The 17,594-nt window shown below is 48.4% G+C and overlaps 1 protein-coding gene across 2 annotated transcripts in view; it reads right to left on the bottom strand.

Annotated features, from left to right (window-relative positions):
* COL14A1 (collagen type XIV alpha 1 chain) overlaps positions 1 to 17,594 on the bottom strand; it is a 417,802-nt gene that overhangs the window by 106,247 nt on the left and 293,961 nt on the right. For both annotated transcript variants that reach the window (XM_030218565.1, XM_030218573.1), the window contains exons 31-32: positions 17,408 to 17,546; positions 13,674 to 13,816 (exon numbers count right to left, since the gene is read on the bottom strand). In XM_030218565.1, coding sequence (XP_030074425.1) covers positions 13,674 to 13,816; positions 17,408 to 17,546 — 282 coding nt within the window. The remainder of the gene's footprint in view (positions 1 to 13,673; positions 13,817 to 17,407; positions 17,547 to 17,594) is intronic.

Genomic DNA, 17,594 nt, shown 5'->3' with positions numbered 1-17,594 from the left:
TGCAGAACCAAGGAGCGCCAGAAGAGGGCCGCCAGGGAAAAGGAAAAGCTGATTCTCCCACCTGGTGGAGGAGGTGGTGGAACCGGTGGCAGGAGAAGGAAAAGCAGCCTAGCAGAGATAATGAAGAAAAGTGTAATCAGCTGGAAAAGGGGTGGGAGGGGGAGGAGAAGATGGACTGGGCTACTGAAGGAGAGGAGGAGAGTGAACCAGAGAGGATGGAGCAAGAGGAGGCTGAGCTGGTCTTGGAGGAACCCATGGAGCTCTTGGCTATGGCTCAGCCAGCATTGGAGGTAGGGGGGAGAGGCCTGGGTCAAAGCGGGAGGAGGTCAGGAGAATAGAGACTGACCCAGAGGGTGGGACCCAAGGCTTTGAGCCCGTGCAAAGCCTGACTTTATTGAGCTGTGCTGAGAGAAGCCTGGCTGTACTTGGACTGTGTTTGAAACAGCCTGACTTTATTGAGCTGTGCTGAGAGAAGCTTGGTTGTACTTGGACTGGGTTTGAACCAGCCTGACTTTAGTGAGCGGTGCTGAGAAACCGGACCAAGAAAGAAGAAGAAACTAATAAAGAGGAAAACAGAGAGCTCAGGGCTGGTGGTGAGGAGGCTTCACGGACGTAGCCCGTATGAGCCTCGTTTACAAGTGGTGGCAGTGGTGGGATCTTGACTGCGGGACCTGTCGCTAGAGGAGGCCGTGACCCGACTGGACGAGAAGCCCTACGGGAGGGCCAACGCTGAGAAAGGCGCAGACCCATCTTGGGTTCCGGTAAGCGGGCCTAACTGGGGGGAGGAAGGGGAGGCGCGGAGGTGTTAGAGGGGTCAAAGAAAGAGTCCAACTTAAGTGAGGTAATCGCACTTGGAGGTGGTTCTCTGTTGTTTTGTCCCTCCCCCAGGTGGCAGTGCCAGTGCCGTGATGGACCCCAAGGAGATCTTCGGGTGGATGACTCTCCAGTTCCAAAAACAGCAGGAGCTGACGGCCAAGATAGTCGAGGACTCCCTGATGGCGGCCCGGGATCAGCAGCAGCCAGTACTCAACATGCTACAAGACTTTTTCCAGAGAGGGGCTAATGTTCCCCGTGAGGGGGAAACCGGAGCAAATGGACACAGGCCCGGAGGAGGCGGTGCGGTAGGACATGTCTCCATGAATACACTTAACTGGGGGAAGTTGTCCGAGCAGGATAATGTGGACGATTTTTTGACAGCATTTGAGAGGGTGGCTGGGGCGGCTGGGTGGCCCCAAGAGCAGTGGGCCATGAGATTGGTGCCTTCTCTATCCGGGGAGGCTTTGGCAGCCTTTAGGGATTTGTCTCTGGAAGAGGCTGCCAACTATGGAAGGTTGAAAGAAGCTATCAAGGACAGATATGGACTCAGTACACAAGCTTACAGACGTAAGTTTAGAGCCACCAAATGGGAAAAGGGGACGCCCCCGAAAGTGGTAGCGAATAAGCTAATGGATTTAGTGAAAAAATGGTTGGAGCCCGAGCGACACAACCTGCACGAGGTACTGCAAGAATTAGTAGTGGAGCAATTCCTCCAGGGTCTGCCCGACGAAATTAGGGCCGAATTAATAAAGAGGGGATGTAAAACGGTAGAGGGGGTGACCTCGGGTTTGGAGTGTTACCTGGAAGCCCAGAGGTGGGGGGGGCCAGAGCGGGAGGGAGGCAGGACTTGGGGTTTAGAAAAAGGGGGCCCGAAAGTTTCCCTGATTAAGCCGGAGACCCCTGCAGGGAGTAAAAAGACCGAGGTAGACGCCGGCCCGAGTAGAAAGGCTATTCCTTTTGGGGGAAAGGGGTGTTTTAAGTGTGGTAAGGTAGGCCATTTCAAAAGGGAGTGCCAGTGGCGGGAGGGGTGGATCTCTCAGGTGGAAAAAGGAGTTAGGCCCAGGTACCTAACTCAAGTTAAGGTGGAGGGAGTACCCATCACCGCCATGTTAGACTCTGGGGCCGACCAATCCATGATCTCCCAGAGGCTATGGCAACAGATAAGAAAGAGGAGGGCCCCGGGCAGGGAGACCTATGATGGAGGGGTGTCTATCCAATGTATCCATGGGGCCAGGACCCGTTATGCACTCCAGCGGGTCAACTTACAAGGGCCCACCGGAGAGCTAGAGCTGGCCATGGCCGTTCTACCCAGATTACCCCATGAGATGATTTTGGGGAGGGATTGGCCTCCGTTTATAGAGTGTATGGGAGAGAGAAAAGTGTTAGTCACTACCCGGGCCCAGGCTCACCGCGAGGTAGATGAAGAAACAGAGGGAATAGGGGAGGTTTTTCCTTTTCAGGGGGAGGTATTGGGCGAACCGGGCCGGGAAAAAAAAAGGAAAGCTGTGAAAAAAAAAAGAGCAGAAGGGTAGAAGGGAGGCTCTGCAGCGGGCACAGAGGGAGAGTTACCTGCCAGTGGCCCCGGAAGAATTAAGGGAGCAGTTTCCTCAATTTCCTAGGGAACAGGCCACGGACCCTACCTTAGAGTATGCCTGGGACAGGGCGCACCAGGGAGAAGGCCAGGTAGCTCCAGGGTTCCTGATAGAAGGGAACGTCCTCTATAGAAGGGTGCCAAATTGGGAGCACTTGGGTGGAGGGAAACAGCTGGTGGTACCCCGAGCTTTTCGTCCACTGGTGGTAAGGCTGGCCCACGACCATCCTCTGAGTGGACATAAGGGTTCCCAGGCCACCCTGACCCAAATATTGGCGAGGTTTTATTGGCCGGGCATATATGGGGAGGTGGAAAAATACTGCAAGTCCTGCCCCAGATGTCAGAAGGTATCAGACAGATTCCCTCCTAAAGCCCCATTAAAGCCGCTGCCCCGGGTAGAGCAACCGGTGAGGAGAATAGCCATGGATATTGTGGGGCCAGTAACAAGGTCACAGAGAGGGTATCTCTATGTGTTAGTAGTTATGGACATGGCCACCAGGTATCCATGGGCCCTACCCTTAAGGAACATTTCAGCCAAGGGTATTGCCTGGGAACTCATAAAAATTTTTTGTGAGGTAGGTTTTCCCCAAGAAGTTTTGACAGATCGGGGTTCCAACTTTATGTCCCAGACCTTAAGACAAGTATGGGAGGCCTTTGGGATAAAACATGTACGTACGGCGGCTTACCATCCCCAAACCAATGGGATGGTGGAACGCTTTAACAGGACCTTAAAGGGGATGTTAAAAAAAGCCTTGGGGGAGGATAGGACCGGGTGGGACCAGCTTTTACCCTTTGTGCTCTATGCCTACCGGGAGAAGGTGCAAGACTCCTTAGGAGTTTCACCGTATGAGTTAATGTTTGGCAGAAGACCCAGGGGTATATTAGATATCGTACAAGAACACTGGGTACCTTCGGAAACCAGCGCGCAGTCCGTGGGCGAATATTTGCAGGATTTAAGGGGCCGATTGGGTAGGATGCAGGAGTATGCCCAGGACCGGCTAGAACAGAGCCAAGAACAACAAAAGGGATATTACGATAGAGGGACTCGGAACAGGGAGTTTGCCGCCGGGGATAGGGTTCTTATCTTAATCTCGGAAGACCCCCATAGGTTCGCCTCTAGATGGAAAGGACCCTGGGTGGTGAAGAGGAGACTCGGTCCCCTCACGTATGAGGTGGCGAATGAGAGGGGTCGGGTCCAGACGTTTCACGTTAATCTTATGAAACCTTGGGTAGCGAGGGTAGGGTTTCAAACGCGGGGGGACGAAAAGGAAGGAGAGGAGTTAGGGCCTCAAATAAGAGAGATTTTCAAACCCTGCGAGCCCGGAGTTAACCCTCGGTTACCCCAGGGGCAGAAAAAAGAGATAGGAAGGCTTTTAGAGCGCTTTAAAGATGTTTTGACAGCATGCCCGGGGAGTACCCACCTAATAGAGCATGACATTGTAACTGAACAGGGTAAGATAGTAAGGCAAAGGCCCTATAGACTCTCCCCAATGAAACGGAGGGAAGTCATTAAACAAGTGCAGGAAATGTTGGACTTTGGGGTAATTGAGGAATCCCATAGTCCCTGGTCTAGCCCGGTGGTGTTGGTGCCAAAACCTGAAGGGGAGTGGCGATTTTGTATTGATTTCCGTCAGCTTAATGCTATCTCTCAAGCTGATGCCTATCCTATGCCTTATATTGAAGAGTTGGTAGACAGGTTGGGGTCAGCCCAGTATCTTACTACTTTAGATTTAACAAAAGGGTACTGGCAGATTCCCCTTTCCCCCGGAGCCCAAGCAAAGACCGCTTTTAGTACCCCTATAGGCTTGTACCAATTTAAAAGGCTGCCCTTTGGCCTAAATTCGGCGGCGGCGAGCTGCCAACGATTGCTGGACCAAGTCCTCAGACCACATCAGACATATGCCGCGGCCTATATGGATGATGTGGTAGTACACAGTGAGGACTGGAACAGTCATTTGAAACAGGTAGGGGCAGTGTTGCAATCGTTTAGGGGGGCCGGACTTACCCTTAACCCGAAGAAATGTTACTTTGCCCAGTATAGGGTGAAGTATTTGGGGTATAATGTAGGCCGAGGGGAGGTGCGACCCTTACTGAATAAAGTTAAAAGCATCCAAGACTTTCCCCGTCCCCATCGAAAAAAACAATTGCGTAGGTTCCTGGGTATGGTGGGGTATTATAGGAGGTTCCTCCCGCACTTTTCTGTGATGGCTACTCCCTTAACGGACATGTTGAGGGGTAAGAGTCCGGACCAGCTGAGGTGGGGGGAGGCGGAGTTGCGAGCGTTAGAGCAGATGCAGCAAGCCCTGTGCCAGGAACCGGTGTTGAGGGCCGTAGATTTCGAAAAACCCTTTATCCTACAAACGGATGCGTCGGGGAGGGGGCTAGGGGCAGTGCTGTCTCAGGAACATGAAGGGGCAGAACATCCCGTGCTATATCTCAGCCGTAAACTCCTACCGCATGAGAACCATTACTCCACCATAGAGAAGGAGTGTTTAGCTATTAGGTGGGCAATACAGGAGTGTACAGTCTATCTCAAAGGGAGGCCATTTACGCTAGTAACGGACCATGCCCCACTGAAGTGGCTAAATTTAATGAAAAATAACAATGGGAGGCTAATGCGGTGGTATTTAGCCCTGCAACCCTTCCAATACACAGTGGAGCATCGGCCGGGGAGATGTTTGGGAAATGTGGATGCTCTATCCCGGGTCAGCGAGGATAAGGAAGAAGAGGGGGAAGAATGGGGGAATAAAAGCTTAAGGGGGAGGGTATGTAAGGATTATGCCGAAAGGAAGAGGGACCCCGGCTACCCACAGGCGAAAAGAGAGCCGGAAGGTAGGAGGGAAGACCCTAGGAATGCCCAGGTTTTGCCAAAAAGGGACATAAGGATGGGAAACTACAACTCCCAGAAGGCCATACGGGAGCTCAGGGAGAGGAGGAATAGGGTGCAGAACCAAGGAGCGCCAGAAGAGGGCCGCCAGGGAAAAGGAAAAGCTGATTCTCCCACCTGGTGGAGGAGGTGGTGGAACCGGTGGCAGGAGAAGGAAAAGCAGCCTAGCAGAGATAATGAAGAAAAGTGTAATCAGCTGGAAAAGGGGTGGGAGGGGGAGGAGAAAATGGACTGGGCTACTGAAGGAGAGGAGGAGAGTGAACCAGAGAGGATGGAGCAAGAGGAGGCTGAGCTGGTCTTGGAGGAACCCATGGAGCTCTTGGCTATGGCTCAGCCAGCATTGGAGGTAGGGGGGAGAGGCCTGGGTCAAAGCGGGAGGAGGTCAGGAGAATAGAGACTGACCCAGAGGGTGGGACCCAAGGCTTTGAGCCCGTGCAAAGCCTGACTTTATTGAGCTGTGCTGAGAGAAGCCTGGCTGTACTTGGACTGTGTTTGAAACAGCCTGACTTTATTGAGCTGTGCTGAGAGAAGCTTGGTTGTACTTGGACTGGGTTTGAACCAGCCTGACTTTAGTGAGCGGTGCTGAGAAACCGGACCAAGAAAGAAGAAGAAACTAATAAAGAGGAAAACAGAGAGCTCAGGGCTGGTGGTGAGGAGGCTTCACGGACGTAGCCCGTATGAGCCTCGTTTACAAGTGGTGGCAGTGGTGGGATCTTGACTGCGGGACCTGTCGCTAGAGGAGGCCGTGACCCGACTGGACGAGAAGCCCTACGGGAGGGCCAACGCTGAGAAAGGCGCAGACCCATCTTGGGTTCCGGTAAGCGGGCCTAACTGGGGGGAGGAAGGGGAGGCGCGGAGGTGTTAGAGGGGTCAAAGAAAGAGTCCAACTTAAGTGAGGTAATCGCACTTGGAGGTGGTTCTCTGTTGTTTTGTCCCTCCCCCAGGTGGCAGTGCCAGTGCCGTGATGGACCCCAAGGAGATCTTCGGGTGGATGACTCTCCAGTTCCAAAAACAGCAGGAGCTGACGGCCAAGATAGTCGAGGACTCCCTGATGGCGGCCCGGGATCAGCAGCAGCCAGTACTCAACATGCTACAAGACTTTTTCCAGAGAGGGGCTAATGTTCCCCGTGAGGGGGAAACCGGAGCAAATGGACACAGGCCCGGAGGAGGCGGTGCGGTAGGACATGTCTCCATGAATACACTTAACTGGGGGAAGTTGTCCGAGCAGGATAATGTGGACGATTTTTTGACAGCATTTGAGAGGGTGGCTGGGGCGGCTGGGTGGCCCCAAGAGCAGTGGGCCATGAGATTGGTGCCTTCTCTATCCGGGGAGGCTTTGGCAGCCTTTAGGGATTTGTCTCTGGAAGAGGCTGCCAACTATGGAAGGTTGAAAGAAGCTATCAAGGACAGATATGGACTCAGTACACAAGCTTACAGACGTAAGTTTAGAGCCACCAAATGGGAAAAGGGGACGCCCCCGAAAGTGGTAGCGAATAAGCTAATGGATTTAGTGAAAAAATGGTTGGAGCCCGAGCGACACAACCTGCACGAGGTACTGCAAGAATTAGTAGTGGAGCAATTCCTCCAGGGTCTGCCCGACGAAATTAGGGCCGAATTAATAAAGAGGGGATGTAAAACGGTAGAGGGGGTGACCTCGGGTTTGGAGTGTTACCTGGAAGCCCAGAGGTGGGGGGGGCCAGAGCGGGAGGGAGGCAGGACTTGGGGTTTAGAAAAAGGGGGCCCGAAAGTTTCCCTGATTAAGCCGGAGACCCCTGCAGGGAGTAAAAAGACCGAGGTAGACGCCGGCCCGAGTAGAAAGGCTATTCCTTTTGGGGGAAAGGGGTGTTTTAAGTGTGGTAAGGTAGGCCATTTCAAAAGGGAGTGCCAGTGGCGGGAGGGGTGGATCTCTCAGGTGGAAAAAGGAGTTAGGCCCAGGTACCTAACTCAAGTTAAGGTGGAGGGAGTACCCATCACCGCCATGTTAGACTCTGGGGCCGACCAATCCATGATCTCCCAGAGGCTATGGCAACAGATAAGAAAGAGGAGGGCCCCGGGCAGGGAGACCTATGATGGAGGGGTGTCTATCCAATGTATCCATGGGGCCAGGACCCGTTATGCACTCCAGCGGGTCAACTTACAAGGGCCCACCGGAGAGCTAGAGCTGGCCATGGCCGTTCTACCCAGATTACCCCATGAGATGATTTTGGGGAGGGATTGGCCTCCGTTTATAGAGTGTATGGGAGAGAGAAAAGTGTTAGTCACTACCCGGGCCCAGGCTCACCGCGAGGTAGACGAAGAAACAGAGGGAATAGGGGAGGTTTTTCCTTTTCAGGGGGAGGTATTGGGCGAACCGGGCCGGGAAAAAAAAAGGAAAGCTGTGAAAAAAAAAGAGCAGAAGGGTAGAAGGGAGGCTCTGCAGCGGGCACAGAGGGAGAGTTACCTGCCAGTGGCCCCGGAAGAATTAAGGGAGCAGTTTCCTCAATTTCCTAGGGAACAGGCCACGGACCCTACCTTAGAGTATGCCTGGGACAGGGCGCACCAGGGAGAAGGCCAGGTAGCTCCAGGGTTCCTGATAGAAGGGAACGTCCTCTATAGAAGGGTGCCAAATTGGGAGCACTTGGGTGGAGGGAAACAGCTGGTGGTACCCCGAGCTTTTCGTCCACTGGTGGTAAGGCTGGCCCACGACCATCCTCTGAGTGGACATAAGGGTTCCCAGGCCACCCTGACCCAAATATTGGCGAGGTTTTATTGGCCGGGCATATATGGGGAGGTGGAAAAATACTGCAAGTCCTGCCCCAGATGTCAGAAGGTATCAGACAGATTCCCTCCTAAAGCCCCATTAAAGCCGCTGCCCCGGGTAGAGCAACCGGTGAGGAGAATAGCCATGGATATTGTGGGGCCAGTAACAAGGTCACAGAGAGGGTATCTCTATGTGTTAGTAGTTATGGACATGGCCACCAGGTATCCATGGGCCCTACCCTTAAGGAACATTTCAGCCAAGGGTATTGCCTGGGAACTCATAAAAATTTTTTGTGAGGTAGGTTTTCCCCAAGAAGTTTTGACAGATCGGGGTTCCAACTTTATGTCCCAGACCTTAAGACAAGTATGGGAGGCCTTTGGGATAAAACATGTACGTACGGCGGCTTACCATCCCCAAACCAATGGGATGGTGGAACGCTTTAACAGGACCTTAAAGGGGATGTTAAAAAAGCCTTGGGGGAGGATAGGACCGGGTGGGACCAGCTTTTACCCTTTGTGCTCTATGCCTACCGGGAGAAGGTGCAAGACTCCTTAGGAGTTTCACCGTATGAGTTAATGTTTGGCAGAAGACCCAGGGGTATATTAGATATCGTACAAGAACACTGGGTACCTTCGGAAACCAGCGCGCAGTCCGTGGGCGAATATTTGCAGGATTTAAGGGGCCGATTGGGTAGGATGCAGGAGTATGCCCAGGACCGGCTAGAACAGAGCCAAGAACAACAAAAGGGATATTACGATAGAGGGACTCGGAACAGGGAGTTTGCCGCCGGGGATAGGGTTCTTATCTTAATCTCGGAAGACCCCCATAGGTTCGCCTCTAGATGGAAAGGACCCTGGGTGGTGAAGAGGAGACTCGGTCCCCTCACGTATGAGGTGGCGAATGAGAGGGGTCGGGTCCAGACGTTTCACGTTAATCTTATGAAACCTTGGGTAGCGAGGGTAGGGTTTCAAACGCGGGGGGACGAAAAGGAAGGAGAGGAGTTAGGGCCTCAAATAAGAGAGATTTTCAAACCCTGCGAGCCCGGAGTTAACCCTCGGTTACCCCAGGGGCAGAAAAAAGAGATAGGAAGGCTTTTAGAGCGCTTTAAAGATGTTTTGACAGCATGCCCGGGGAGTACCCACCTAATAGAGCATGACATTGTAACTGAACAGGGTAAGATAGTAAGGCAAAGGCCCTATAGACTCTCCCCAATGAAACGGAGGGAAGTCATTAAACAAGTGCAGGAAATGTTGGACTTTGGGGTAATTGAGGAATCCCATAGTCCCTGGTCTAGCCCGGTGGTGTTGGTGCCAAAACCTGAAGGGGAGTGGCGATTTTGTATTGATTTCCGTCAGCTTAATGCTATCTCTCAAGCTGATGCCTATCCTATGCCTTATATTGAAGAGTTGGTAGACAGGTTGGGGTCAGCCCAGTATCTTACTACTTTAGATTTAACAAAAGGGTACTGGCAGATTCCCCTTTCCCCCGGAGCCCAAGCAAAGACCGCTTTTAGTACCCCTATAGGCTTGTACCAATTTAAAAGGCTGCCCTTTGGCCTAAATTCGGCGGCGGCGAGCTGCCAACGATTGCTGGACCAAGTCCTCAGACCACATCAGACATATGCCGCGGCCTATATGGATGATGTGGTAGTACACAGTGAGGACTGGAACAGTCATTTGAAACAGGTAGGGGCAGTGTTGCAATCGTTTAGGGGGGCCGGACTTACCCTTAACCCGAAGAAATGTTACTTTGCCCAGTATAGGGTGAAGTATTTGGGGTATAATGTAGGCCGAGGGGAGGTGCGACCCTTACTGAATAAAGTTAAAAGCATCCAAGACTTTCCCCGTCCCCATCGAAAAAAACAATTGCGTAGGTTCCTGGGTATGGTGGGGTATTATAGGAGGTTCCTCCCGCACTTTTCTGTGATGGCTACTCCCTTAACGGACATGTTGAGGGGTAAGAGTCCGGACCAGCTGAGGTGGGGGGGAGGCGGAGTTGCGAGCGTTAGAGCAGATGCAGCAAGCCCTGTGCCAGGAACCGGTGTTGAGGGCCGTAGATTTCGAAAAACCCTTTATCCTACAAACGGATGCGTCGGGGAGGGGGCTAGGGGCAGTGCTGTCTCAGGAACATGAAGGGGCAGAACATCCCGTGCTATATCTCAGCCGTAAACTCCTACCGCATGAGAACCATTACTCCACCATAGAGAAGGAGTGTTTAGCTATTAGGTGGGCAATACAGGAGTGTACAGTCTATCTCAAAGGGAGGCCATTTACGCTAGTAACGGACCATGCCCCACTGAAGTGGCTAAATTTAATGAAAAATAACAATGGGAGGCTAATGCGGTGGTATTTAGCCCTGCAACCCTTCCAATACACAGTGGAGCATCGGCCGGGGAGATGTTTGGGAAATGTGGATGCTCTATCCCGGGTCAGCGAGGATAAGGAAGAAGAGGGGGAAGAATGGGGGAATAAAAGCTTAAGGGGGAGGGTATGTAAGGATTATGCCGAAAGGAAGAGGGACCCCGGCTACCCACAGGCGAAAAGAGAGCCGGAAGGTAGGAGGGAAGACCCTAGGAATGCCCAGGTTTTGCCAAAAAGGGACATAAGGATGGGAAACTACAACTCCCAGAAGGCCATACGGGAGCTCAGGGAGAGGAGGAATAGGGTGCAGAACCAAGGAGCGCCAGAAGAGGGCCGCCAGGGAAAAGGAAAAGCTGATTCTCCCACCTGGTGGAGGAGGTGGTGGAACCGGTGGCAGGAGAAGGAAAAGCAGCCTAGCAGAGATAATGAAGAAAAGTGTAATCAGCTGGAAAAGGGGTGGGAGGGGGAGGAGAAAATGGACTGGGCTACTGAAGGAGAGGAGGAGAGTGAACCAGAGAGGATGGAGCAAGAGGAGGCTGAGCTGGTCTTGGAGGAACCCATGGAGCTCTTGGCTATGGCTCAGCCAGCATTGGAGGTAGGGGGGAGAGGCCTGGGTCAAAGCGGGAGGAGGTCAGGAGAATAGAGACTGACCCAGAGGGTGGGACCCAAGGCTTTGAGCCCGTGCAAAGCCTGACTTTATTGAGCTGTGCTGAGAGAAGCCTGGCTGTACTTGGACTGTGTTTGAAACAGCCTGACTTTATTGAGCTGTGCTGAGAGAAGCCTGGCTGTACTTGGACTGTGTTAGAAACAGCCTGACTTTATTGAGCTGTGCTGAGAGAAGCTTGGTTGTACTTGGACTGGGTTTGAACCAGCCTGACTTTAGTGAGCGGTGCTGAGAGACCGGACCAAGAAAGAAGAAGAAACTAATAAAGAGGAAAACAGAGAGCTCGGGGCTGGTGGTGAGGAGGCTTCACGGACGTAGCCCGTATGAGCCTCGTTTACAAGGTCCACAGGAAATATTTATATTTCCCTAAATGCGCAATGGGAGAAAGCATTTTGAAAAGTACACTTTCAAAAGCAGTGCAGTATCATTTAACAGCTGGTATGCGCAAATGCTAGGGTTCTGATGTAGGTGCTCATTTTTCTCAGCACACGCATATAAGTAAAAGCACTGTCCCCTGGATTCTATATAGTGCACCTAGAGATCCACGTGGAGATCCAGGCATATTCTATAATAACGGACATAACTTAATTGGCTTAACAAGCTAATTAGCATTTTAACAGCACTTAAAAAGCAATAATGAGCATTAATTGGCAGTAATTACAGCTGACATTTACAACTCGCTAAATGTATTCTGTAACACAGTGTGCCTAACTTCTAACGCACACAGGCAAAATGGGGCATGGCTATGGATGGAGAAATGAGTGGGCATTTTCAAAATTTACACGCATTGTTATAAAATATGGCGCAATATGCGTAAATCTATGTACGGGGATTTATACAACATTTTCATAAGTATAAATGGATGCGCATAGTTTTAGGCTCTCAGATAACAACTAAGTGTATTCTATATACTGCACGTAAATCTAGACACCACTTATAGAATATGCTTAGGCAGAAATGTTTACCATGCTGATTTTTTAGGCGCCATTTATAGAATCTGGCCCTGTATTTCCAAAAACTACGGGCCCGATATTCAAAACAATTTAAACAGCTAGGAGAGGCTCCTACCCATTTAAATTGTCTGTCCAGGGTTAACTGGGCATTTTCAGTGGCACTTAAGCAGAGAGTGCCGCTGAAAATGTCTGGTTAGCTAGCACCCAAGCCGAAACCAGATATTTTGTGGGTGTTCTGGGGATGGAACCAATTTCCAACACTTAACCAGCTAAGATAATTGCATAAATAGGAGCGCATAATATGCAGTCCTATTGGGGGGGCCCTTTTACTAAGCTGCGGTAAAAGGAGGTGTGCGCTAGCGTCAGCATGTGTTTTTGATATGTGCTGAGGCTCCCGTTTACCGCAGCAAGGAAAAGGCTGTCCATTTTTGAGGAAAAGAAATGGCCATAAGTGAACCACTTACCGCATGGCCATTTTGGTGGGGAACCCCTACTGCCACACAATGAGGTGGCGGTAAGAGCTCCCAAGCTAACCCAGTGGTGGCGCTGCCCGATTACCACTGGGCACTATAAAAATCTAAAAAATATCTGTAGCGCCGGAAATGGTGCGTACATAGGAGGGGCATAGACGGAGCCTGGACATTTCCACTATCCATATTTCTGTATGTAACTACAGCACTTAGGCATACGGTTGTCAACCCTGCGATTTTCCCATGGGATTGGGCAGTTCTTTTCAGCTGCTCACAGACAATTTTCTCCAGTTGCAGGTCACAACTTTTTGGGCCATTTTGGGGTAGTCCAGTCTTTAGTGCTCAGTGCTCACCCTATTGGTCAAATTTGGAGCCAGAATGAGGCTTGGTGCGCATTTCAAGCCTCATTCCAGCTCCAAATTTGACCAATAGGAGAGCAAGGTGAGTCATCATCAGGTCATTAGCTGATGATGACTCATCACGCTGTGGAAGAAGAGGAGCCAGGCATAGAGTAGCAGGCACCAGGCAGTAGTAGCAGCACATCATTTGAGGAGGAGAGTGCTGCAGCACATGGTGGGAAGAGAAGAGGAGGTAATTTACAAATGTAAACAGCTGTAATCTAAAATCTGTGTTTACACATGCATGCCATCTGCACATGCAAATTCCATATCAGACTTCTAAAATGACCTCCATGTGTTATTAAACGGCTACACTATGACAGGTTACTTTCAAATGGCACCAAAACCAATGAGCTAAGGTAGCCCTTTGGGGTGTGGGGGGGGGGGGCAGTGTTTAAGTCAAGGGGACTGGATGCCTTGAGGGACCGTGCACTGGTAGCCCAATATTCCTGGGCTACGAGAATAACACTGCTTGTAAGGTGGCTCCTGACCCAGGATTCAGTAACCTGCAGTAGTGGGATCCACACAGGTTGTTAATCCAGCAGGGTAACAAAGTGCAGTAAAGAATGATCTTTTACTTCAGCTTGATGAATTCCCCCCTAAGCTACAAAATCAGGATTGTCTTCTTTTATAAAGAAAAACATACTAAGGAAACGCTAGAGAAGGTTCCCCATCAAACCATGACCAGATATGGACACCATCACAATAATTCCTATTAAATAAACAATGTGAGTGATTTCAGCTATTAGGTTTGCTGTTCATAATTTCATGTAGAAAAGCATTATAGCGCTTACTATCTAAAATAATTCCAACCAGTGGCTCAAGCTCTTTATTTAATATTTCCCATAAGGCAAAAGGTTCCTGTGGAGTGTCTGGCAGTATCCGAAAGAGGAATGTAATCGTGTAGTCAGAGGGCAGTCCCTCAGGATGAATATACCTGTGGAAAGAGAGAAGGCGATGTTAAAAATAAGACCAGAACATCAGTTTGATTCATGGGTTCTCAACCTAGTCCTTGGGACACACTAACCAGCCTTATTTTCCAGATACCCTGCCTTCATTATATGCAAATCTATCTTATTCAAATTCATTGAGGATATCCTGTAAACCAGACTGGCTAGGACTGGGTTGAGAACCCCTGGCCTGATTGATAATGTAATGTAGTTTCTGCTGCCCTCTCTTTCTATATTATGAGGTAATTTTTGAAAGTTGATTGACACATATAAAATGTTTTATCATCCTTATATATCAGCTATTTGAAAACTGATAAAACGAAAAGGGCAACTCTATAATGATAGTGCCAAATTCACGCGTAGGTTATACAATACCTAATTACCTTGTCAGCTAGAAATGCAAACCCAACATTCAGAGAATATTTGTTGTTACATCTACCTAATTGTAAAAATGTAACATACAAATCTGTTTATACAGTTGGATTTGGTTAGCTAGGATCTAAATGGTGGAATCTCATTCCAAAAGAAATCAGAAGCATAAGGTCCTACCTTCTACTCCGAAAAGCTTTAAAAACATATCTGTTTAAAAAATATTCCTCTATGTAATCATTAATGTTAAACCCTCATTCTAGTTACATGTAAACTGTTACTCATTGTTTAATTCTACGCCACTTTGAACTGAAATGTGTTTTTCTATAATGTGGGATGTAAGAATAAATACATAAATACTAGCATTTATGTGAATCATTGGCACCAATAACTGGCATTTATGTCCTTCTGTGACTGTTCTCTTGTGCTTGACTGCTTAAATATTTTAAATTTAAATGCTTTACTTTTTGTCTATTAGATTGTAAGCTCTTTGAGCAGGGACTGTCTTTCTTCTGTGTTTGTACAGCGCTGCGTACACTTTGTAGCGCTCTAGAAATGTTAAATAGTAGTAGTAGTAGTAGTTAACAGCTAAGCACTATTCTATAAAGCAAATCCAAGGAATGGCCCTGAAATTTAGACACTGGGACACTGGGATGATGTGCACTGAGCGAATGAATCCTCATCTACACAGGGTGCTCAAAGGCTGGTATAAATGCACATACCCAACTGTAGACAGGCACATAAATGCTAGTATTCTATAACCTGTGCATCTAATTGGCTGGCTTACCCCAACCTACTCATGCCCTCCTATGTCCACATCCCCTTTGAAGTTCCATACTCTGGGATTTGAGCACACAACTTATATAATAGCGACTAAGAAAAGCATAACCACTAATTAGTGCCAATTAAGGCCACGTTAGCTAATAGTTGACTTAACTCTAATTATTGAATTAAGTTGTGTGTGCAACTGAGCTTATTCTATAAATTATGTGCACAATTTGCGTGCTATGTGTAAAGTTGGGTACCCAACTTTATTGAATTTGGGGGTCAGTGCATAGCTCCAAGGGGGATGTACACATGGGCAGAGGATAGGTGGGTCAGGCCCTGGGCATGTCATGAAATGATGCGTCCAACTTACAGAATTCTATCAGTTGCATGAGTTGCATTGGTGCACTTAAGTGCGTCAACTTACATCAGCCATTGACCGACCTTAACTGGGTACACCAATGAGTCTCGATGTTCAAATTCTATAATGTCTTGAAACCGTTATAGAATTGGCACTAACCATTATGGCATCTAAACTGAGGCACCAAGTTATAGAATTACCCCTTAAGTGCATTTGTTGTTCAATGTGCGTAGTCAGGAATTGCTGAGGGTGTGTGTAGGTTTGGAAAAGAAAACAGCACACACGGATTTCAATTTCAAAGCTACTCACATTATTTTCTTTAAAATTTTGCCTGGCACAAGTATCATGGATCTTTGTATCCACGGCACCTCTGCTTCTTTGTAGACTGGTCATTCCTAGCACTGTTCCCTCTAAGCTAAGCGGGAGTCCTCCACTTGCAGTTCTGCCAGTGGGGGGTGGTGTTTCACTATCAAATTTTCAATAGTGAGGGACAGGCAAGTTCTTTAGGACTCAAGAGAACCTGCCTGTCCCTAGTGACTGAAAATGCTAGGGACAGACAGGCACCACCACCCACTGGCTGCAATGCATAGCTTAGAGGGAACAGAGATTCTTTCCATATCTCTAAACATTATTTAAACCATAGGCAGTGGAATGGGGTAGCACACTGGGGATATGACCAAACCAATATTTTGCCAAACACAGCATCAGCAAGTAGAATGATACTACTTGATAACTGATTATGATGCATTATGTGAAGCCACATTTTGCACAGGACATTGAGGTAGGAATTGGGACATCCACGTTGAGACGTTCACAATTCCTCCATCATTTTCAGAGTTTTTGGTAAAATATGTATAATGATGCTGACAAATACAAATGTATTTGCTAGCCTCTGCAGCAAGAGCATCAATTTCACAAACCCGCACATCCCGAAAAAGAACAGCATCACTCAGCATTGTCAACACAAAAGTGCAAGTAAAAATATGCATAAGTGGCAATTTTCAGCACTGATACGTATAATCACCATGCTATGGAATAATTGAAGGAGAGAGCAATCCACCTAAGTGGATGAACACCAACTCCCACGCAAATACAACAGCACAGAGAGAGTGGGAAGTGGACCAATGATTATATCAAGACGCTGCGCCAGCAAGATATCATAAAGGTCTTTATCAAGACCATTTGACCTTAAGGTTTTTGTTTTTTTTGGGAATACAAGGATCACCAAAGACTCCTGAGGCAGGCCTTTTGGCCGAAACACAGTTTCTGTGTCGAGTCATTGAATAAAGTGGTTCTTTGAAATCTTATCTCCCGTGCTCCTGGAGTCATTGGTCCACTTCCCACTCTCTCTGTGCTATGGAATAATTGAAGCCAGTTAGGGACAAAACCTCCCAATGGCAAATTTACTTATTTTTAATGTTCAAATCTGTTTATTGGTTATCCAAAGAAACGTACAACATTGCATGTCTCTTTACCAAATCTTTTGCATTATAACAAGGCTTGCCGATTCAAATGGTCTCACTAATATATAATTATTGCTTCAACTAAACTTCTGTTTTTTTAAATGCAGAATAAGGTGCCAGGGTGCTAAGGAAAACTGATTTCAAGTCCTGGACGAAATGAACATTTTGCAAAAACTATGCGCACCTTGAAGGATATGCAAAAGATGAGCAGACCAATTGTAAAATGGGAAAATATATGTATAATATTTTGGCCCACCAAATACATCCCCTCCTTTAAACTGCTGTGTCCTGGGCCATCAACATGTATTCACATGTATGGAATCAAGATGTGTAAATGCCGGCTGCACATACAGCTGTTGCACAAGGAGTTATAAAACTTTGTGGCAGTATGGCATCTTTTCACAAACTATTGAAGACGCATATGTTTGTTCAAGCCTGGGATTGATATGACATTAGTTCTGTTTTGCTGTTAATGGTGTTTTATCTTTGCTTTTATTGTGTATTGTAATCCGCTTAGTTGTAAGCGGAATAGAAATTGTTAAATAAATAATATGTTATGTTGATTTTTATTTAGAGAGTTTATACGTATCTAGAAATTTTTCAGGGTTAATGATACATACTTTGTAGGCTGAGACACTAGGGCATCCTTATGCAGTCTGTAACAGGGAAAGCTATTGAAGGTCCCAGGCTCCATAGAAACTCCTTCTATCGCTGAGAATTCCTTCTCAATCAAACCAAACATCTCCATCATTTTAAATCCTGTAAGGGAAAGTAGTGAAAGAGTTACATAGAAATACACTGTTTGGG

Source organism: Microcaecilia unicolor, chromosome 1 (assembly GCF_901765095.1).
Source record: "Microcaecilia unicolor chromosome 1, aMicUni1.1, whole genome shotgun sequence".
Taxonomy (NCBI): domain Eukaryota; kingdom Metazoa; phylum Chordata; class Amphibia; order Gymnophiona; family Siphonopidae; genus Microcaecilia; species Microcaecilia unicolor.
This window is presented reverse-complemented; position numbering and strand designations above follow the sequence as displayed.